At 44.2% G+C, this 23,702-nt stretch overlaps 2 protein-coding genes across 9 annotated transcripts in view; one reads left to right on the plus strand and one right to left on the minus strand.

The window, feature by feature from the left end:
- Positions 1 to 3,585, minus strand: part of KIAA1210 (KIAA1210 ortholog) — a 100,621-nt gene extending 97,036 nt beyond the window's left edge. For 4 of the 8 annotated variants that reach the window (XM_050964479.1, XM_050964472.1, XM_050964471.1 and 1 more), the window contains exon 1: positions 3,505 to 3,582. The gene's annotated coding sequence lies outside the window, so the exon portion shown is untranslated. Of the gene's footprint in view, positions 1 to 3,504 lie in introns of all 8 variants that reach the window. The other 4 variants (XM_050964474.1, XM_050964475.1, XM_050964476.1 and 1 more) reach the window with 3 other exon arrangements.
- A 10,049-nt stretch (positions 3,586 to 13,634) lies between these two features.
- Positions 13,635 to 23,277, plus strand: PGRMC1 (progesterone receptor membrane component 1). The gene is made up of 3 exons (XM_050964557.1): positions 13,635 to 13,990; positions 16,708 to 16,863; positions 20,283 to 23,277. The coding sequence occupies exons 1-3, from the start codon at positions 13,696 to 13,698 to the stop codon at positions 20,381 to 20,383; spliced, it is 552 nt and encodes a 183-aa protein (XP_050820514.1). The 5' UTR covers positions 13,635 to 13,695; the 3' UTR covers positions 20,384 to 23,277.
- The last annotated feature ends 425 nt before the right edge of the window (positions 23,278 to 23,702 follow it).

Raw genomic sequence — 23,702 nt, forward strand, 5'->3', positions numbered from 1 at the left:
ACAGATTTGGGCTCATCTCACTGTTAGGCTAAAGAGTTATGGGTTCAAATCCTACACCAGGATTTAACTTCATACCCAGTCTGAGAGGATGTGGTCTTTTTGATCAAGTATTTAGGGGCTCAATCTTGCAAAGAGCTGAGGACTCTGACCTGATGTTGCACAGCATTAAAAATGTACTTGACTTTAGGCATGTGAGCAATTTCATTGAAGTCAATGGAACTACTCATGTACTCACCACCTCAAAGTAAAGTATTTGGTTCAACAATAGTCCCAACAGTGCACATTGTATAGTGTTATGCAAAAAAAAAAAAAAAAATCAGCGAGCATCTTTGCTGACAGAAACACCCACTCATAGATAGTGGTTTCAGTCATGTATGACCATTTGTTTGTCACTGTATTCGTTTTGCAGCAATACAGCACCTATATATTCACATTTCCTATAATGTAACATGTCACTTGCAAGCACACAAAAGATATTATTACATGCTTTCTGGGGGGCTGCTGCTGCTGCTGCAGTGGAGAGAGTGGAAATGAGGAGTATCTGAAGCTGCCAATACAAATATCAGAAAAGTAATTTCAATGGCATTATATAAAAGCCCCCATCTAGTAGAACCTGCTGCTTCTAAGACATGCAAACTATAGAACCTTCACATGCCAAGGCCTTAGCAGGCAGATATCAAAGATCAAAAAGACAGCAACAAAAGCCAGGGCAGGGAACTGCAGGGCTGCCCAGGAAGAGCAGTTTATGTAAAGAAGTTTCCTCCCTCCCACACTCCAAAGCTGTGTACTACCTTCAAAACTAATAAGGCCCCAGTTCTGCAATGAGCTAATGCAGAGCTCCATTGTCTGCATGGCACTCCATGTGGGTATATAGGGGCTCACCCACACCCAGGTCTTTAAAGGATCAGGACCTAAGCAACATTGGGGCTCATCAGAATGGCTGTCAGAACTGTTGGACTCCTTCAAGGCCTATGTTTAAGGAAAATGGTGTGACTGCACAGGATTACGCAGAGGGAATGATTCATTGGGTGAAGTAGGGCCATACTGAAGAAGATCTGTGTGCACCTTGCTACCCAGGTACAAGCACATTGTGCACGATTAGGGCATGCTCCTAAGAAATCTGTCTCACATGAGTAATTCTTATTCACACAAGCATTCCCAATTGAAATCAATAAAACTATTTACGTGAATGAGGACTAATTCACAGGATGGGTGGTTAGCAAGCTCTTAAACTGGGGATCTCATCAGAAAAGTGATGGTTAAGTGAATGACACAGTAGATGTGGTTCCATTGCATTATAGATAATTTGTTCAATTTACAAGACGATACGATTTTTCTTAATGTCTGTGTGGCAAATCCATCCTGAGATCTGAAAGTCAAGTTGAGTTCCTTCAGTGTACTACAGCACAGTATTAAAGATTACACACCTGGGATTTAATGGACAGTATTATTGATGATGCATGAGGCAGAATAAAATCCAAATCATTCACCAGTAAGCATGTTGGCCCTGCTGGGCTAACATAAGTTAAACACTGGTTTGGGGCATAAAGTACAAAGGGCTGACTCAAAGACACATGAAACAATATTCTGAGAAAGATGGTACCAGTTTTACATATGACAGAACCTCAGTAATTCACACGAATGACAGGAAGACACTAACAAATACAGTACACGAGCAATGAATATAACCAAGGATAGTGCCTCACAAGATGTACTTGGTTACTGATTTGACAAAATGTCATTTAGTTTTAATTATTTATTTTACTTCATCGCATTTAGACATTAGCGTTCTGTGGTATAAATTAACAAAGTAAAATTTTAGTAGAACAGGCTTAACAAAAGCCTCACCACAGTGACCTACTGTTAACTCTTTGCTAAGAAGTGGGTACAGCAAGCTCACCAATTTCCTTGTGTGAGTTGTAAGACTGTCTGATTTCATGTGGGTATTATAAGGTGTGATTCGGTGAATCCATTTTGGTGTTCGCTTACAGGTCTGATATTGCAGCCATTCTCTACAAGCTGCAGAATTGGGCTCTGAATTAGTCAGGAAAGTAACCCACACATGCAAGTTAAGTGTAATATGCATACATGCAACTTGCCCAATTTCACTCATCAAGACTTTTTAATATTTCTTTAACATTTTTTCCTTCAAATTTAGTAAAATGCTATTTTTTTCCTAAATACTATGGATATGCCAACTTTAGAACCAAACTCTACCCCAATTCTACAGACACATCTGTCTGAAAGTAACTTGATACATGTGAGTAATTCCATTAACTTCAACCGACTACTCTCACATGTAAAATTAAGCATATGCATAAGTGTGTGCAGGGATGTGGCATACAGACAACTTAATAGTGACTAGATAGAACTAGTGCATAGACACCTGGGGCCTGAAAATGAATATGAGACTTTTATGTCCACATAGTACAGGGGTTTCGAGTAGGGTGGGGAATAACTTTTAGATATAATATTATATCGTCTGACACACACACCGCACTTATACATCCACATTTGAAAACTCTAAGGCCTAGATCCTGTCTGCACAGAGCTTGTTGGGAGACTGGGAAACTAAAGTCCTAAACAGAGACCTGGAGAAGGAGATGGGAGGAGATAATAAAGGTGTAGCCATTTAGCCTTTCCTAAATACATTGGACCCGGAGGGCTAGAGAAGGAAACGAGCTATTCAGCTAGAATATTGGGAACATTTTTCTCCTTTGTTCTCTGCTCCTTTGGTTTGAGTAGTTAGGTTTGTTGTCCTCTGGGACAGCTTGTTACTGAACAGATTTGCTGAGCCTGTACCATGGGTTTCAGGTGGCTACAGATGTTTCTTGGCTCAAACAAAGAGTGCTTAAAAATTAGGAGTTTATGCCGCGGAGAGGCGCAGTGGGACGCACTCACAGACATTCAGCTCCACTAGGAAATCAGAGGGCGGATGGTACCGAGCCCTTCGGTGTCAGTGGCCTCCAGCTCTAATCTCTCCGCCTCCCTAGACACTTAAAATAGACCTGCGGAGCCTTCTGACATCCTGAGCACTGGCAGCACCGGCTGCATTAACCCTGGCAGCAACGATTAAACACAAAAGGCACCGGGCTGAGGAAAGAACCAGCGACCCAGCTGGCAACGGAGAGTCCATCGTGCCCCTCACAGGCTCACCCCAGCGCCTGCCTCCTGACCCCGAGCTGGGAGACCCCCGACTCCCAGTGCCCCCCTCCCCCGGTTCCCACGCCCCCAGCTGGGGGCTGCACACGAGCCGGGCTCCTCACCTCTGGCCTGGCGAGGGGCCCCCCCCAAGACCCGACCCGAAGCCAGCACAGGCTCTCCCTGGGCGGGACCGCCCGGCTGCCCCCAGGGCCGTACCCCGAAGCCGGGGCGGGCAGAGCGCAGGCTGGGGCACCTGTGCAGGGCTCCTGTGCTCAGCCCGTGCCGGCCGCAGCAGGTGAGCGCCCCGCAGGGGGCTGGGCAGCCCGGCTCCCCCCGCCGGGACCCGCAGCCGCTACTCACCGGCGGGGACCCCAGGCGCGTCCTGCGCTTCCCTCTGCCGGGGCTCAGTGCGCTCCGCGCCGCCGGAGCGGCCAGTCGCCGCCCAGTGGCCTCCCCAGCCGAGCGGGCGGGGCAGCGTCTGGAGAGCGGACCGCTGCCGGGAAGATCCCCGCACAGGCCCATATGCAGAGCCGGGCGCTTCCCCAAGGTGGCTCCCAGCTCCGGGTGGAGTCAAGTTCTGAGAGGCCCGATTCCGTCCGTCCCCGCATTGTCTGCAGCCCTGCGCTCCACCCCAGCCTTGCTTCCGCTCCCTGATGGCTCCAGCCTCTGGCTCTGAATCCTCCCTTCTCCCCGCAGCAGCCCCTGGGCAGGGGGTCTAGATAGCCCCCGGGGTATTTATTATTTTCCCCTTTTACCAGTGGGGTAACACTGGAGCACAGACAGGTGAATGACTGTGAGTGATGGGAGGCTGGAGGGGCTAAAATCCAAGAGTCCTGATTCCCAGGCCGCTGATCGGACCACTAGAGCCTGACTCCCCTGCAAAACTGCGAGGTGAGAAAAGCGAACAGGAATCCCACCCCCAGGTACCTTTGAGACCTGGGTTATACAGGTTTGCTTGTTTTGAGTGGGACTTGCAGCCAGATGGGTGTTGATTAGTCTTGAAAGAACACATCTTAAGAGGTGGTGGGGAAAAGTCCTCTCAAGCAATAAGGTGTGAGCTCCTTGGAAGCATGGAATAATTTCATGTCTATAGTGCATGTCATCTAGAATGTCTCCCATTAATTTTGATATATAGATATCTGCAACTGAAATGCAGCCACTTCTGGGGTGGCAGTTAGGAAACTGGTGGATAACTAGAGCACAAAAACAATGTACAACAGCAGGAGGTGTGTGTGTGCAATTTTGGCTAAGAATACAAGGAAAACCCCTCTGACCAACAGTACCATGGGATCTTTCATGCTTACCCGGAAACTTGATTTTAAACACCTATCCAAAAGCCTGACACACTCCCTGGAAGTCAGTATTGCTTGGGACCTTAAGCAAAGGTCCTGAGAATGGTTCTTTCTGAATTCTTCACTTTGCAAATGTACAATAACCTCCCTCTTTTAATAACTTTTCCTGTGTTTGTCACCTCACCTAGAGCATGTGTGTCCTTGTGATAATATCAACTTGAGATGTTGATTCTTATATGTACTGTTTCATCATGTGGTACAATAACTATTTTGAAGAACTCTAGGAAGGAACTTGAAATTAAAGGCCTGAACCCACAAGTGCTTTTATATGGAATAACCCAGCCACATCAACTGCATCTGTGCTCTTTGGACCCCGTTGTAAATTTTGATGGATTGATATTCTAGTGTGATGTGAGCTCATTTTCTCTTTTTCAGGCTAGACTTTCCAGAGGGTTGATTTGTTGGTTTAATCTGTTACTGTAGTAGCACCATTAGAGTTAAGTTTGAGAAGAGCTCACTTTCTAACAGCTGGTTTTTCTAAGTGCTTTAAAATCCAAATATATAGTCAGGTCAGGTCTACACTACAGACCTATACTGGTATAACAAAAATCCAGCCCTCCGAGCTATGTAGTTATATTGATCTAACCCACCAAATAGATAGTGCTGTGTCACGGGGAGAGCATCTCCCCTCAACATAGCTACTGGATCTCAGGGAGGTGGATTAACTATGCCCACCTGACAGGAGAAGTTCTTCCATCAACATAGTAGCATCTTCACTAATGTGCTACAGCTGCATCATTGTAGCACTGTGCATGAAGACAGGCTCTCAGATTGTTTTTAGCATTGCTGTGCCTTGTTGGGGTTCAGGGTAGAGTTAGGAGTACATATTTGAGGTCAATGGAGCAAGGAGTTCCCAAGATACAGTGCCCCTAAAATAAAGCAAAACCAAAGCATTGGAAAAGGAAATATGTTCCCCCCAAAAACATTTTGAAGTATAATTAATACATCTGAATATTGTAATACAAAGTCTCTGCTCCATCAGCCCCTCTCAGGCAGCACAAAGGGAGTGGATTCCCCAGCAGGCATAGTGCTAGCATTGCTGCTTCTATGCCTCCTTTCCCTGGATCTTTGTATAGGCTGCATGGCAATGCAGGTGGGGAGCAGCTAGAACATACTCACTATTCCCAGCTGGCAATTTAGAGCAGCCCCCAGGCTGCTCTAGTCTGTGGTGAGGGTGGGGCAGAGACTTGGGGACCAGTACTGATTCCTTGAGAGCTCCCTTGCTGGGTTCAGAAGAAGACTTGGACAGTAAGTATTCAGTAGGAACAAAAGTTTTTCCCACCTGACAAAGTTATGATGTTATGTTTGTGATTAGCTGGTGGTAGCTTCTTTTTTATTTCTTTGGTCTCATTCTTCCCCTGTCCAACACCTCTCCCAACCTCCAAACTACTCTGGTAACTATTAAGCCTGGCTGCCTTTTTTAATTATAAGCTTTGTATATTTTAAAGTACTGAGGATTTGGGGCATGGAGGAAGGCTTCTTCTATGTATTTATAACTTCTGTAGCATTTCCCATGCAACCTACCAGAAATGAATGATGATGACCTTAAGGATCTGAAAGAATTTCCCTGTGAGGATGTCCCATAACCAGAGCAGCTGTAAGTGAATAGAAAGGGGAGAGTACCAGATTCTTCTCTTGATGTGCATTGAAAACTAACTCCCAGACCACTACTTAGCAGTTTAACCTTGTGTCAAAACCAAACATGAGCTAACTGTCTTAAAATGGTGGATAAAATCAGAAAGCTGATGATAAAAGGAACCACTTGTGGAATGAGACAAGAATTTGGCTTGCACCTATAAGTGTGTCAAATCAAAACTGGTTTTTATTTTGTTGAACTAGACTTTGAGATGATTTAGGAGAGTAGAGTGAAAGATATGCCTTCCACATGTCTCTTTCTGCTGTTGCTTTCTCCCTCCGGCAGCCACTGCCGCCTTCTCCTTTTGGCTTTCCACTTGGCCATCATTCTGTCTTCTCTATGGTGATATCTGGACTTGTCTACACACACAGCTACCCAGGTTAACTAGAAGTTAATTTAAACTGAGCTGGTTAAACCAATGCAAAAGGCACACTTATTTTGGTTAAGAGTGGCTTGTTTTGCTTTATCTTAAATAGATTAGGAACAGATGTTAGCTAAACAGAAAGAAGTCACTCATCTGAAACAGGAGTCTCTACACTGCCTGTTCCATCAGTTCAACTAAACTGGTTCAAGTTTGTGTAAAGACAACTCCTCTATCCTACTTTCTTTTTCTTCCCTTTATCCTCTTTCACTCCTGGGGCAGATTAATATAATGATAGGGATGCACACAAAAACAAGGGCTCTGATATAATGTGTCCTTTTTGGAGGGGTGGGGGGAGGCACAATGGCACTAGTACAGACAGCAACTGCATTATGAAATTTTAGGACAAGGTAAGTAACTTTCACATCAGTAGGAACTGGTCCTTCTGAAGACTACAACCCATAACACATTTAAATGCATTGTGTAGTCTCTTCCCTGCCCCCCAATACAGCACTAATGGAATTGAATTGTTAGCATTTCACACCATCTCCAACAGTATCTAATCTAGGTGTGTGTGTGTTAGTTCAGTCTCTTTCATGTAGAGTTTTCCAATTACTTTCCACTTTAAGGAAAACCTTCCTGGTGCATGCCAACTCCAATCAAATCCCAGGAGTTACTTCATAGGAAGAGCAGGGATTGTATACTCTTCCCTAACATCACTGTGAATATTCTCCTAGGATTATTGGGGATGTTGGGACTAGGAATCAAACATGGATTTTATGTATTCCTTTTCCCCACTCCCTGCCCCACGCTAAGCCTTCCAGAAGTATCTCCTGCCGAATGCTTCTGGCATCTGCTGCCTCCAAGGGAAAGAGCCCATATCTGAAATTCATATCTGGATCTCTAGTGCTTACCTAAAAGTCACTGACCTGGCCCTAAAAAACTCCTTATTATAGTTGGTACTAGCTCAGCAGCTTTCCTGTCACAGTGATGAACAAAGGGACCTATTTGGCAGGACCAATTCAGAAGCAGCAAATCTGGCAGCATGACTGATAACTGCAGTAAGGAAACTGTTTGAAAATCAGACAGAGTAGCAAGCTTCCACCAATATGTTTCTCTGAAAGGAAATTCAATAGCACACTGTCAAGCTGCTCCAGCTAACCGGTCTGCCCCCTATCTCTGACACGTTTTCGAGAATTCTGTAATGAGTTCCATCTGGAGCTTTCTTAGTCTGCAGATGTTCTGATTAATCAGTCTCCAATACTGACATCATCCTGATAGCCATCGGTATGTCGTATTCTTCACTTTGGGAGAGTTCGCTCTTTCTGGCACCTATCACCATCACATTCCCTTCTCCCTGGTGAACACTGAGGAACATAGTTCACCATCGAGTTCATTTGAATTAGTAACTCAATAGAGGGAGAAAGACAGAGGATGCTGCTGCACAATAAGCAGCTGGGAGGGGTCCAAGAATATGGAATGACACTGATCCCTGTGCAGTGGGCCGACACAGGGATAATCCACCACTTAAGACTTCGAAATAGTGCTTAAATGGGACTTAAGTGTTGCACAAGCTTGCTGCAGGCCTTCTGCACCGGGGTGAAATTCACCGAGTACAGCACAATATGAAGGCTGCTCAGGACCCTTTTAATAAATCCCACCTACTGAAGCGTTGCAACACTAGGAAGGGCCCTGTTTTCTTAGCCTACGTAGGCAGTAGTGACTTTGGAAAAGTGAGAGCAGAGCTTCTGCATCATTTATGTTCCTTGTGAGTGAGTTAAGTAGGAGCTGGAGGCACTATACCCTAGTAGGTAGGGAACTAGACAGAGCAAACTAAGGAGGCCTGAGTTCAATTCCCAACTCTGCTACTGGTCTGCTGGATGACTTTGGGCAAGTCTCCTGGTACCTCAGTTTCCCGATTTGTAACATAATGATACTGATCTCCTTTTATAAGGCACTTGGAGATCTAAACATGAGATGAATTAGGTTTTTTTATTATATGCCTTTCCCAGAAATCCTATCTATGCTTGGAGAAATTATTGCCAGACAGGGACATTGGGCTCTTCTCTGCACAGCTGCACAGTTCCAACACCCCTGCTTATATGCATCTGATGAAGTGGGTATTCACCCACGAAAGCTTATGCTCCAAAATGTCTGTTAGTCTATAAGGTGCCACAGGATCTTTGTCACTTGTTACAGATCCAAACTAACATGGCTACCCCTCTGATACCTGCTTATATGGTACTTTACTGCATGTGTGATGCGTATTGTAGGCTGGAGGAGGCTTTGCCTACACAAACAGCCCTACATGGCCCTGCCTACACTCAGCTCCGAGGCCCCCTCCAGCTTGCTGCTTCCCCCTTGGCCCTTGCCCAGGCAGGCTGCTCCTCTTCCTGGGAGTGTGCTGGGGCTGGGGCTGGGGCTGGGGTGGCCACAGCCACCCTGCAGCCAGGACTTGGGGTGTCTGGGACTGCTCAGTGCTGGGGGATGTCCAGGCTGAGGCTGTGGCGCCTGGTGCTCCAGGGCTGGGGACGCTGGGGCCACGGTGCCTGGCAGGACTGGCAGCACTGGGGTTACCCAGCCTGTGCTCAGTGGGAGGGGGGAAAGGGTTGGGGTCGCAGCACCCCAGACTAGGGGCTGCCCACCCAGTGCTTGGGCCACCCAGCAGTGGGACTTTGGCACCTGGCACTCTGGGGCTGGGGGCCGTGCACCACCCATCCGTCTGGTGCTTGGGGGCTGGGGGCATTCGAGCGGCCCAGGGGTGGGGTGGGGTAGGGTGGGATGAGGCTGGCAGCCACCGGCAGGGGGCCTCTGGGCTCCTGTGGGGAAAGAGGGGCGGGCCAAGCTGGGGCTAGTGTCCCCAAGCCCACGGTTCATCAGCCACCCAGACTTTACTAACTCAACCTCACAAATCCCCTCATTCAATGGGAGTTAGGCACCTAAATATCTTTGAGGATCCAGGCCCTCATCCCTAGATTAGTAAGATAAACTGCTAGAATGCTGCTAGCAACAACTGTGCTTAAATGTAACTGGAGCTAAAAAAATTCTGAGCCCATTGTGAAAAGAACTTTGGTTCCAATCATCTACACACTAAAGAGAACAATCATAAGAACGGACATGCTGCATCAGGCCAAATATCCATCTAGCCCAGTGTCCTGTCTTCCGACAATGGCCAATGCCAGGTGCCCCAGAGGGAATGAACAGAACAGGTAATCAAGTGATCCATCTCATCACCCATTCCCAACTTCTGGCAAACAGAGGCTAGGGACACCATCCCTGTCCATCCTGGCAAATAGCCATTGATGGACCTATCCTCCATGAACTTATCTAGTTCTTTCTTGAACCCTGTTATAGTCTTGACCTTCTTCACAACATCTTCTGGCAAGGAGTTCTACAGGTTGACTGTGCGTTGTCTGAAAAATTATTTCATTTTGTTTGTTTTAAACCTGCTGCCTATTCACTTCATTTGGTGACCCCTAGTTCTTGTGTTATGAGGAGTAAATAACACTTCCTTATTTACGTTCTCCACACCACTCATGATTTCATAGGCCTCTATCATATCCCCCCTTAGTCATCTCTTTTCCAAGCTGAAAAGTCCCCGTCTTATTAAGGTGTATCTCCTCATACGGCAGCCATTCCAGACCCCCAATAATTTTGGTTGTCCTTTTTGGAACCTTTTCCAATTCCAATATATCTTTTTTTGAGATAGGGCAACCACATCTGCATTCAGTATTCAAGATGTGGGCGTACCATGGATTTTATATAGCAGCAATATGATATGTCTGTCTTATTATCTATCCCTATCTTAATGATTCCCAAAATTCTGTTTGCTTTTTTGACTGCTGCTGCACATTGAGTTGATATTTTCAGTGAACAATCCACAATGACTCCAAGATCTCTTTCTTGTGTGGTATCAGCCAATTTAGACCCCATCATTTTATATGTATAGTTGGGATTATGTTTTCCATTGTGCACTATTTTGCATTTATCAGCATTGAATTTCATCTGCCGTTTTGTTGCCCAGTCACCCAGTTTTGAGAGATCCTTTTGTAGTTCAGTTGTGCATACCCTGTGAAAAATTTCTAGGGGCACCCTTGTTCTTTCCTACCATTGAAAATTATAAAGAAAATCAAACCAACTACTTCCCATCCCAACTTTTAACTAAATGCCACAGCGATCAGCATAAGGAAAAGTAAATACATTGTCACCAATGGTAATTGACTTTTGGAAAGTATGGTAAGATTTGATGCATATAACTGTGTGATCACTATTAACTCAAACCAAGTTCCTCTGTAGAGTATATGACCAAGTTTCATACTTCAGCCTGATTTTTTGCTTCTTTGCACCTTGTGTGGTGCTACTCAGCTATGCAAAGAGAGAATGTAATGTTACCACTCTGATTTGGTAGCATTTTACACTCATTTAGCATAGGTATTAAAATACACCACCAGGTGCTAGGAGATGAAAATTCAAGCCCCTTGGTAGGTACTTTCCCCTCCTCCCTCAGTTCTCTGATGACATAGGCAGTTAGTAGTGCACAATCTCTGTCTAGACTCCAGTACTTCCTTCTTAAGAACTCTGTCATGAGTAGAAATAGATGGAATACAACAGAAGGAAAGAGCACACAATTTTAAAGAATCGGAACTGGTAACATCAGGAGCCTCTCTGTGTTACCCTCGCTGAGCCCCATCTTGAAGTCCTTACTTAGTCCAAAGTCCTATTGCAATCAAAACTGAATAAGGAATTCCAAGATTAGACCCCCTAGTGTGAGGCTAGTTCTCTGTTGCTGAACATCTTGTAAAATGCACTCTCAGAACTTTCACTTGTGCATTGTTCTTTCACATAACAAAAGGGTGAACACATGGGACCAACCCCACATAGAAGCGGGTATGCAGGTGTATTTGGATTCTCTTTAGTAAATACTATTCAGATCATTCATTTTTCAAGCAGATGATCAAAAATGCACATGCCCAAGCTTAAGCCAGTGGGAAAAAAAGCTCTTCTATCAGATTAAATGCTAGGAAATGTATAGAAAGAATGTTTGAGTCTTACTAATAGACTAGCTATGGAGCTTCATGATGGGTTGTAATAAAGCAATCCATGCTCCACTTATGGTTACTCTGTATGTAAAGTCACATTTCTGTATTTCAGTGCGCGCAACAGCAGACATACAAAGTGCCTTTCCACTTCACCAAATCAATTTGAAAAGAATGAGCAGATATTTTGTATTGTTTTGTAAAGCAATTGCAATTGGCTGCTAAATCATATTACAGGGCTCTCTGATGAAACTCTAATTGTGAGCATCTATGAAATCTAATTTATTCATTATGGTTAGAGACTAAGGTGATCTAAAATACAGCATGAGCTATCCAGAAAACATTAGTGTGCTCACAACACCATCTAGTGTTCATATTTGGCAATGTAACTAAAAAATGCCTCTAGTCTAGGCCCAATCTCAGCCCTCTTCTTGCTTCTCTTTCCCATCATTGCTAAGAGCAAAATAAACCTCAACATGTGAAGTGATGATATGACATGAATAGCATTGTGGTGGGGCAATTACATCATGTCTTTTAAAAAGTATGGTACTGTTACTGGAGATAATTACACTTTAGTGTATGGCAAAGTGCAACACAATGTTTTCAACTACCCTCACCCATGAAAGTTCCTTTGATTGCAAATATCCTAATTAACTATATATACAATTTGGGATGTGCCTCTTATGTTTTATTGGCGGATAGTAAAATAATATGGGGGAGAAGTTCTGAATGTGTTCAAGGGATTGTTGTCCTCTGCTAGAAGCAGGAATGTTGTGGAAAAAGCAGGGAGGAGGGGGAGGATTGAAGAAACTAGCAAGAAAAATAATTGATCCGTTGATTAAGGACAGTAAAATGAAAAAAGATAAAATGAATAAAAATCATCTTGTAGTAAAGATTGTAAACTCTGATCCTGCAAACACATGTATGCTTAACTTTACTACTGAGTAGCCCAATGACAACCTTAAGTCTGGCATTCTCTGAGTGCTTGGCTTTGTAACCTTAATATAGTTTTTTGTGTGTAATTACTTACATTGCAGTAGCACCTAGAGCCCCAGTCCTGGCCGAGGAGGACCCCAGTGTGCAGTACACCATATAACAGGACAATCCCTGTCCCAGAACTTTACAAACTCGGAACAAGATGAGAGAAAACAGGTGATTATAGACTAAGATGACCAGATAGCAAGTGTGAAAAATCAGGACAGAGGGTGGGTGTGTGCAGGGCCGCCCTTACCCATACGCAAACTACACAGCTGTGTAGGGCACCAGGAAATTTGGGGTACCAAACTGGCCAATTTCCTGGTGCCCTATACAGCTGTGTGCTGCTCCAGCAGCCAGCCTGATCCCCTGACTGTCCCTGCTCCTGCCCTGTGCCCACTCCACCCCTTCCCCATAGCCCCTGATCTGCCCCTGCCCCACCTCTTCCCATCCGTGCTCTGCCCCAGTCCTGCCCCCACTCCACCCCTTCCCCTGAGCTATGACTTGGGGGACCACAGCAGGGGTAGGGTGTGCCCTGCCCTCACCGGGTGGTGGGAAGTGGAGCCACCTGGTCCTAACCCGCTCCACCGGTGAGTGATGGGGAGTAGTTTTCTCCCGGCCCAGCCTGCTCCTTCCCTCCACAGACCTTGGGCACAGCCCCATCGCCCCGTGGAGGCCTGGGGCTGCGTGGGTCACCACACTGTCTAGGGATGGGTGTGTAAAACAGGTGCCTTTTAAGAAATAGCCCCAAATAGCAGGACTGTCCCTATACAGTTGGGAAATCTGCTCACCCTACCGCAGAGCAGCCCGCTGCGGGGGGAAGGGGGCACAAAGACAGCAGGAGCCAGCATTGCTCAGCCGCCCAGGGTGGCATTTGGCCCTGAGGTTGTCCATGGGGTGAGCAGACAGCGGCGGCGGGAGGAGGAGTAGGCGCCTCTATAAGACAAAACCCCGAAGGCCAGGCCAGCTGCTGGGGCGAGTGCCGAAGCCCGGCTGTTATGCCTCCAGCCCAGGCTCTCCGCACACCCGGAGCAGGGGCTCCCTCGGGCCTGGCTGGGCTCCGGGCCGCCTGGGCGTGAAGCCGCAGGTCCCTCCTCCCGGGCGCGGCGGGGCGGCCCCAGCTGGCTGCTCCGCCCCGTCCCCGCTGGTGGCTCAGAGGCAGCGCGGCGAGCCGCGGAAGCAGCCGAGCCCATGGCCCAGGAGGACGAGGCGGAGAGCGGCGGGCTCCTGCTGGAGATCCTGAGCTCGCCGCTCAACCTGAGCCTGCTGGGCCTCTGCCTCTTCCTGCTCTACCAGATCCTGCGGGGCGAGCGGCCCCCGCGCCAGCCCGACGCCGCCGAGCCGCCGCCGCCGCCCAAGCTCAAGCGCCGCGACTTCACCCTGGCGCAGCTGCGGCCCTACGACGGGGTGCAGGACCCGCGCATCCTCATGGCCATCAACGGCAAAGTCTTCGACGTGAGCCGCGCCAGGAAGTTCTACGGGCCCGGTGAGTGGCTGGGGTGCGGTGGGGGGAGGCTGGGTGCGGGGAGAGGTGCTGGGTGCGGGGGGTGCCTGGGGGCAGGCTGGAAGTGGGAGGAGGTGCTGGGGGCGCCTAGGGGGCAATGGGGGGGAAGCTGGCTCTCGGGAGCTGTGGGGGAGGAGGAGAGGATGTGGGGACAAGCTGGGGTGCAGTGGGGACCAGGGGAGATGCTGGGATGTAGTGTGAGGGGGAGGGCAGTGGGGACCAGGGTACGAGCTGGGGTGTAGTGTGAGGGGGAGGGTGCAGGGGGGACGAGCTGGGGTGTAGTGTGAGGGGGAGGGTGTGGTGGGGATGAGCTGGGGTGCAGGGGGGACCAGAGGAGAACTGGGGTGCAGCGGGGACCAGGAAAGGTGCTCGTGTGTAGTGTGGAGGTGCAGTGGGGGTGAGGAGAGGCTCTGGGGAGCAGTGTGGGGGAGAGGCCTTGGATGTGGTTGCAGTGTTGGGCTCCGTCTCTCACCCTGTGTTCCCATCTCCCTAGCAGAGATCCCCAACCCTTCCTCCCTCCTTCTGCTGCTTGTTTGTTGTTTCCCTGTGTAACCAGCAGATCCGGTCTGTGGAGGAGATTTTACTAGGGGGGAGAGGCCCATCTGTGCTCTGTCTGGAGTTTAGAAGCCCAGCCCCTCACCCAATTCCCAGGGCCTGACTGAACACAACCCAAATCACTGCCTTCCTCTGCAGTTGCTGTGAGTGTAATAAATTACACAACGCTCAGTGCCTCTTTCCAGAGCACAGGAGACCCCTAGATAACAAGACAAAACTACCGTTATGGGGGCCTCCAAGGGCCAAAATAAAAGGTAGTGGTGGTCTCTAAGGGGAAAAGTACGCCACCCCAGGGCTTTGCAACATATGCTGTCTGCTGGACTTTGGGCAGCTATCAATTTAGAACTGGATTCCCTGCACAACACATTTGGGGTGGGGGGGGATTGCTCTTTATTAACACTTAATCTCTCTAGTTTCCTATTTGAAAAACACTTTTGCTTCTGAGCGGCTCTGGGCTTGGGTTGTCTTTAAAATTGGTGAACTTATGCCTAATTGGAGGTGATACCAGTACAACTAAGTAATAATAATAAGATCATAAAGTTGGGAGCCAGTCGTGCAACTCCTACTCACCTAAACTAATTGGCATACTCAGAACTCCTCCTATGAGTAAAGGTTTACTTGTATCAATCAGGGTACAGAACCAAGCCTTTTTGTTGCGTACACTCAGAGTATATCTGCCTCTTTCACTTTATTTTGATCTTTTTTGTCAAGCTCCACACACATTTACAGTAATCTTTAAATGATGATACTGATGGGGCAGGCAGTTTTATTCACCTGGCACAAGATTTCCTTTGTAAAGCCATAGATGGCAGCCCATGAAATCTTTTGTTGATTTCATCATTACATTCCCTTTTTGGTGGAAACAGTTCTATTATTTAGTATTTGTAATATAGTAACAGAAGTTATAGAGTTATTTTTATAATAGCTGTTTCCAATCACAATGACAGCCCCACTTGTGCTGTTCAGACACAAGCAGGGATGATCCATGCCCCATAGGGTGGGTGGGTGGGTGTGTAAAAGATGAGTAGGGTTTTAAGTTCTAGAACAGTCAGATAAGATACATGATTGATTTGGATGCGTGGTTCTCTATCAGCATAGAGCTCTAAAAAACCTACTCGTGAGTTACATCTTGGAACATGAGAGGCTGTATACCATGTCTAATTTATTAATGTAGTCATGAAATTGGGTCTCTGTTTGTATGAAAAGGATTCCATTTAGTGGAACTCTGAAAAGGCTTCTTCTCCCCAGTGCAGGTGGGCACAGCCTCTAAAGTAACCAGATTTTGGTGTTTCAGCTCTCTTAAGAGGCATTAATGTATCATTGGGACATGTGCTATCTCAAATTTTCTGTTACTTCTGTACAGATAAAACATTCTGCTTACTATTGCAAATAAGTTAATGATTGAGGACGTTTACCAGCACTCCCTCTTGATAAGATACTTCTGACCCACTGTGACATGTACACATCGGTCCCTTGGGATTATTATGAAATGTGCATTACATGCATTTTGTGTAAATTTTTTTATCTTTACTAGGCACCCAAGGCCAGCCTGATCGCTATCCTTGGAGTAGTGTCAGTCAAGATTCTCCTCCATATCTCAAGCCAACTAATCATCTTTCAGGTCCTTCTTCTTTCATGGGTCAACTCTCTAAGCCAGAAGGATTTGTCAGAAAGCCATACCTTGCCTGGCACTCCATCTCCTCAGACTTCTGAATCCTTCCTCATTTCACATAACTAACTCCTGTTAGCTGTCTTTACAGGTGCCACCCATATGCCTCAGGTTTGCTCCAGGAAAGCCATTTGCTTCTTGTCATCTCCTTGTGGATAGGTCCCTTTCGCTATGCCCTCTGCACACCAGCACTTGTCTCCTCTTCCTAATGTCCCGGCATGCTCAGTATCTTCTTTAGTGATTCTGTTTTCTTGTAGCATTTCTTATTTTTGTTTTCTGGGGGATTTGGGTGTGTAGGTACTAGAAAATATCTGACTCGGTATTACAAAATAGGACAAATTTTACAATACAAACCTTATTTGGGGATTTCTACATAAGGTTCAAGTCAGGAGATCGGCATTTTATTTGGTTCTTGGTACGTGGTCCCCAAAGAAACAGCAACGTAATAATTACCCCAACATTTTTTATTTTAAAGAGGGCCCATATGGAATTTTTGCTGGAAGGGATGCATCCAGAGGTCTTGCCACATTCTGTCTGGATAAGGAGGCTCTGAAGGATGAATATGATGACCTGTCTGATCTCAACGCTACGCAGCAAGAGACCCTGAGAGACTGGGAATCTCAGTTCACTTGTAAGCAATTTCAAATATACTCTCAGTGAAGTAGCTCTAGCTTCTGTGTCTGATGGTGGAAGACGTTCAATAGGCTATATCAGATGTCTAAGAGACAAAGTGGGTGAGGTTAATACTGTTTGTTACACCAACTTCTGATGGGGAAAGACATAAACTTACTAATAGGCCTTCTTCTTAAGGTCTGGGCCACACCTGAAGAAGAGTTATGTAAGCTCAAAAGGTCTCTCACTAACAGAAGTTGATCCAATAGAAGATACTGCCTCATCCATCTTGTGTCTCTAATATCCTGGCTGCAAACAAACTTCTATTTGAAAATATTGTACCCTTTGTTGTAACACTTAAGTTTTCTAATACTGAAAGATTAGAGGAAAAAAGTCAGTTTCCTCCATTTGAGTGGTAGCTTTTTGTCTGGTTTTGGTTTTTTACAGAGAAAGAGAAGAGATTAAACCACTTTTTCAAATAGTAAAATGTGACTGTAAAACTATCAAAAACAAAAAACAAATTGGCAGGGAATGAAACTTCTTTTAACTTCTTAATTAACCTGGTTGCACATAGAGGGTGTTCCTATAAGACAGTTAAATTTAGTTGACACTGTATGGCAGCATTCTGTTTTTCTAACATCCTGAAGAATTAAGGAAGCTTACTTCGGGAAAACTGGATGTTTTCCCCTTGGTACTCCTTGTTTCTCCTATTCTTATTTGAGCATTTACAAAACAAGGTTCGGGGAAGTAAAATTTTCAGAAGCTTCTAAGTGACTTGCAGAAGCCTATGTTGTGTGTTCAAAAAAAATTTAAGTGCCTTTGAATACCAAGTGAAATTAGTAAATTCTGTATATGTCAAATTAACTATGCAGCATTACTCAGGAATAGCAGCCCCAGAATTAGGGGACATGGACTGCCCTATGCTCACATCTGGAGACTTAGCTGCTTTAAACGTATTTTGTGGGCAATCGCTTTTCTTGTCTATTCAGGCTTGGATATAAATATACAATGATCTAAAAAATCTGGGCAATATTCTCTCTTCTGTTTTGAACTAGGGGTCACCAAATGAAATGAATTGGCAGCAGGTTTAAAACAAAAGGAAGTATTTCTACATACAACACACAGTTCACCTTTCCCAGAGGGTGTTGTGAAGGTCAAGACTATAAGAGGGTTCAAAAAAGAACTAGATAAGTCCATCAATGGCTATTAGCCAGGCTGGGCAGGAATGGTGTCCCTAGCCTCTGTTTGCTAGCAGCTGGGAATGTGCGACCGGGAATGGGTCACTTAATTATTACCTGTTCTGTTCATTCCTTCTGGGGCACCTGGCACTGGCCACTGTCAGAAGACAGGACACTAGGGGAGATGGACCTTTGGTCTGATTCAGTACTGCTGTGCTTATATTTTGTTTTGCAGCTCTTTATTTTAAAGGCTTCCAGTGTAAATATAGCTGCTCTGTGGTCCAGGTTTTTGTTTACTGTTTCAATTTTTTTTTTTTTTTGAACTTTGTAGGTTGGAAACTGCTCAGCTAGCTTCTTATACCCAGGAGTTTGATATTATATAATGATCCTCTACAGTAATACCTTCCTGGTGAAGAGTATTAACTGCACAACACTTAACCTGGGTTTATAGACCAGGAAAACGCTGCAGTTTTGTTGTTGTTGGTTGTTGTTTTTTTCATTTACATAAAACAGACTGTAAATGTTATTTATATAACAAGCATTTCAGTAAGAAACATATATAATATGACCATTAAAGTTTACTAGAAGTCTGGCTGCGTGAAGTCTAGAATTTCAACTGATTCACGTTCTTCCTATTACACTGGTATTACATACAGTACTTAACAAATGAATGTAGCATATAACCCTTAAGTCTTACCTAAATTTAGACAACTTGAGGTGCGATTTGGCTTTCCTTTCACAGCTGTGGTTTCTGACATGCCCATTGATAGCATGGTATTCACACTAGAGAACTATACAAACTTTACATTAAATAGTCAATCTGGGGTCAGATGTAGACAAGACATTTTCATCATGATCAACTTGTGAAGTCAATAACTTTCATATGTTCCTGTTGTATGTTGCGTATATCGTGTTTCTGTCAAGGGGCTTTCTAAAGAGTACATGTGAAAATACACTATTTAGTGTGCCTAAATGTAATGAAGTCCTTTTTAAAAGAAATAGTTGAAAAGGAAATAATTCTCTTGGGGTAAAAACCTTTAATTGGAATTAAAATAAATAAATGTAGGAGCAAATGTAGACAAGGATCTTTTTCCATTGTATCACTTCTCCTAGTCACAAATAATCAATATTTTAGGAAGTTAGAGAAATGTATTTTTTTGTGCAATGGGCTTGTTTTTGTTTTTTTTTAATTTAGTGCCCAACGTGAAGAGCTAAGTTTTCCCCAGATACTGCTATTGTTTTTTCGCTCCTAACTTGCTATTTTGGAAAACCTCCTCATGTAGACGCAGCTGCTCTTTTGACTTTCATCCTGTCTTGAACAAAGCTGTTAATCATGCCACATTGAACGGTGGTTTTAGAAGTGTGTCCTGGACACCAGAATTACGCTACCATATGTGTGACCAAAAAGCAGCATTTAAATCAGTCTTTCCAGGAGTGAAGTGTTAGTACTTTAACAACTGCAATATAGTTCCCAAACTTCTAGCAGATTATGCAAATATTTGCCTTTAAATTCATATAATTTTAAACTATACTATAGCAGGAAGTATAGTAAGAGATTTCCCTTCACTTGCTAAAGGGCTTTGCTGATCTGGAGAGCTGTGCTTCATAACCTTCCTCCTTATGCATATGTCTTACTACTTTAAATGTTTCACAAGGAAATATCTAACAGGAATAAGGCTTGTCTGGGTGCACGGTAGAGAATTCCTATAGTGCCATCTCTAATGCAGGTGGGAAGAACATTTTTTCTGTTTCCCAGTGCCTGTTCACACCATGAATCTCTGGAAATATAAACCCTTCAATGTTTTCTTGACATTCTGTAAGAACATTCTCAGGATGCTAGCTTTCAGAATTGCATAAGCAAGTGTAATCGCAGGGGGGGGCTGTTCTTTCCCACTCCCCTCCCCTCCCCCCCCAAAGTGGTGGTTTCATTTCTTCACTGTTATAGTTGGCTTCCTTTGAACATGAGACCTTGAAACTGAGAACGCCATGGGTAACAAAAGTATCTGTGAATGTCACTCCTGGTTTTGGCAAAAGGAGAATTGTATGGTTTGCATTTATTTTTGCCCATTTCTCACATAAATACCACTTGTTAAGACAGTAGTAATAATTTGGCAAGTCAGTGTGCAAAACAAACGTAGAATTGGTGGTTCTTGATTTTAATGTTAATGCTATGTTAACCACTGTCTCTACTTTAGTGAAAACATTAGGTTGCACGAGGTAAAGGAATGATCTGTATTCTGTGCTTTTTCTCAATTTACAGTTAAGTATCACTACGTTGGCAAACTGCTGAAGGAAGGAGAGGAACCCACCGTATACTCAGATGAAGAAAAAGAAGATGCTAAAGATCAAAAGAGAGACTAGAGAATGCAGTGAGGAACAATATTTTTGTATCTTAAAAGACCATTTGTAACATTCCAGTTCTGTTTTACAAGTTGTAACATCAACAGTAGTTAGAAAAGGTACAGACTTGCTGTGAATTGGATTGCTTTTAAAACCTCTCTTAATCTAAATTTACCGGTAACATAAACAAGATTCAATTTCTTTCATAAACTGCATGACCTAACGTTCTGTAGGACAAAAAGCACCAAGACAGTGCAGAAATGAACTGAAACTTTGTACTAAGAAGTTATTTCTGTTTTTCTTTCATCAGAGTAGGTTGAAATTAAAAAAAAAAAATCTTTTATTTAATGGCTAAGGCCCCAATCCTGCAAATGCTTAAGCATAAGAGTAATTTTACACATACGAGTAGTTATTCTACACTGAATTCAGTGGAAGAGTTTGCAGGATCTGGGCTTTAGATTATAATTTTTATGAGGCAGGGACTATGTCCATAAAGCATCATATCTATCTATGGTGCTATATAAATAATTTAAAGGTAGATAAAACTGACATTTTAAAAAGATTCCCCACAAGCCTATAGGGGAATCCCTGAACATGAATGCTTTTTAAAAAAAATCCTCTTTTGTTCAGAGAGGCTATATGATTTTTAGGTACTCATATCATTCTTCAAGGATTGATGAACGGCTAAGCTAATTCCCAACTCGTGTAGACACGAGTTTAAAAATAGCAGTGTGGCCACAGTGGCTTAGGCTAGCCATCTGAGTACAACCCCATCCAAGATCCTAGGTATGTATTTGAGTAGCTAGCCTCAGTCGCTCTCCATGCCATGGCAGCCACGTTATTTTAGCATGCTAGCTTGATCAAAGCTACCATGTATGTGTCTGCCTGGCACAGAAATACACCCAGTGGCAGCGAAGACACACCTCATGTTTATTGACAGCCATGTAACTGGATTAATGATTTTTGTTGTGTTTACCTCTAAAGCATATCTGAAATGTTACAAAAGTTTTTTTGGTATTGATTAGAAGTTAGAACTCCCACCTAGAGAGGGGCATGACTCAGCTATGACTACTGTTCGTTCACTTTTCCTCTTAGCAAAACTTATTGTAGGGACTGACTCCAAAATTTAACCTAGATTAATTTTTTTTTTATTGGCAAACCTCCTAATGTGGACACAGTTTATGCCAGCAAAAGAGTGCTGAAGCTGGTACAGTTCATCCAAGTTCCCAGAACAAAATAAGTTATACCAGCAAAAGCACTTCATTGCCAGGAGAGCTGCATCTACACTAATGCTTTTGCTGGTATAGAAGTGTCATTCTATACGACACCCCTAACTGATGCTACTATACCAGCAAGTTTCTAGGGTGGAGCTGGCTCTAGAATTGTTTTTTAGTGTGTTTGTCTCATAACTCATAACTCATAACTCACGTTCAGGCTTGTTTTTTTAGCAGGTTCTTCCTTACTGAGTAATCAAGTCGCATACCAAAAAGGGGAATTGAGAATGTCTTTGCCCAGTGAGGAGGGTCAACATACTGTTAGGACACTGAAGAAATATTTCAGATTGTTAGTGGAAATTTCAAGGAGTTAATGACCCACTGATCCTTCATGGAACGCATTCCTTGTTGAAACACTTTTGCTTGAATGTTGTGTGCGCTCTGTAGTTCTCCATCGTTCCCTCTCTGTCAGATCCTGCCGTTGGATTCAATTAAGCAAGTCCGCATAGGTCCTTGATTTTTAGCTTGTTTCCCTTCTGAGTCCAACAGACCCTGAGTTCATGAGCCTTCAGGTCATGTTTCAAGTTACCTATTTACTTAAGGCTGTGCTATAAGAGAGGCACTTTTAATTGTTTTGTTAAATGTTTTTTTACCTTGGTTTTAAACCAGATTGAATGTGAGTTTGCAGTAGGCCGACCTTGCAGAACTCTTGCCCACTTGCCTGCAGTATGTATGTAATATATATTTTAAGCAAAAGTAATATTTTAACTCTTCGTTAGTACCAGGGCAAAGGGTGGTTAAGTGGGTTTTATACCTAGACCAGTAAACTTTCAAGACAACATTGCAAATGTAACATAAGCACATTCCTGTACTGAAAGGTTAACAGTGGTCTGGTGGCTTAAGCACAGGTCTAGAGTTAGACTTGCTCTGTAAGCTTAGCCAGATCACTTCAACTCTATGTGCTGTAGTGTCTCCATTGGTAAAGGAGGCTGATACCTACTTCACAGGGGATTGAGCCTCGGTTCTTTCCTGTAAAGTGCTTAGAGGTCCTCTGGAAAGTGCTATAGAAAGGCGAAGTGTTATGTAGTTTTTTTTAAATCATGAACAGCCTGATGTGTGGTGCTGCTACTGTGTACTTTTGAATGAAAACCAGCTCCGTGGGAGCACAAGCCTCTTGCAAAATCCTTTGTTGCTGATGATCCTATTTGCCAGAGCAGCCCATTATTCTATAAAACTTAGACAGGAAACTTTAGGCAGAGGAGCAGACAGAGCGTAGCTGCTTACACCAAACAAAAAGGGAAACTCTTCCTCAACTAGGCAAAATTGTTCTTAAATAGAAAGTGTTCCATGAGGTGCAGCAGCTTTTGTAAACAGTACCTAGTGCATGTGTAAAAATACCTGAGACTGTGTGTGTTCAGAATGACTGTTCTTAATCCATACTCTGGGAACCACTTTGATTGCATTTGTCTTTTTGTAACACTAGGCCTTAAAACAAAGAGTGCAGTTGTTAGCACAGGTAGCTTTCTAAAATATTATATGAACCATGTAGGGAGGGGCTAGGCTAATGTAAAACTAGTTATGGGCTTTGTGTTGCTTTTTTAAGCCATTTAGATTCCTTGTAGACTACTTCTAATGGTTTTACCTCAAATCAGAAAAGTGCTTTTACTTGTTACAGGCAGACAATAAAATTCTTACATAGTGGTGGTATTTCTTTATTTTATCTAAAGGGACCAAATACAACTTTCTAGTCCCTAGCATTCTGAATTTCAGGTATTTATTTAGATATTATTTCCAGTCTGTCATGTGAATAGGGACAATGCTTAATATACTTTGGACACTCCATATTCAACCTTAGCCAGTCTGAGCTGAATGCCTCTGGATGGGGTTTGAAACATACTAATTTTAACTGAACATTTGATTAATGAATGTGCAGTTAACAAGATTGTACTCCAGCATGGCTATGAAACCTGCTTCGCTGTTGCAGATCTACGGTTGTGCACCGAAAAAGCTCAAGTAAGCTTTAACAGTGTATAGCAAAAAAAAAAAAACAGAAGTTCAAGGTTTGGATGCCTTCAAATGAGCCTAATGAGATCAACAATTTATGTTTCCAAGTGATCTAATGTGCT

The sequence above is a fragment of the Gopherus flavomarginatus genome, chromosome 8 (genome assembly GCF_025201925.1).
Source record: "Gopherus flavomarginatus isolate rGopFla2 chromosome 8, rGopFla2.mat.asm, whole genome shotgun sequence".
Taxonomy (NCBI): domain Eukaryota; kingdom Metazoa; phylum Chordata; order Testudines; family Testudinidae; genus Gopherus; species Gopherus flavomarginatus.

Excerpts from the sequence above, each read along its gene's own strand:
- PGRMC1 (XM_050964557.1), top strand. The coding sequence starts at position 13,696 with ATGGCCCAGGAGGACGAGGCGGAGAGCGGCGGGCTCCTGCTGGAGATC. Across the intron at positions 13,991-16,707 it reads CAGGAAGTTCTACGGGCCCG|AGGGCCCATATGGAATTTTT; the intron begins GTGAGTGGCTGG and ends TTTATTTTAAAG. Across the intron at positions 16,864-20,282 it reads CTGGGAATCTCAGTTCACTT|TTAAGTATCACTACGTTGGC; the intron begins GTAAGCAATTTC and ends CTCAATTTACAG.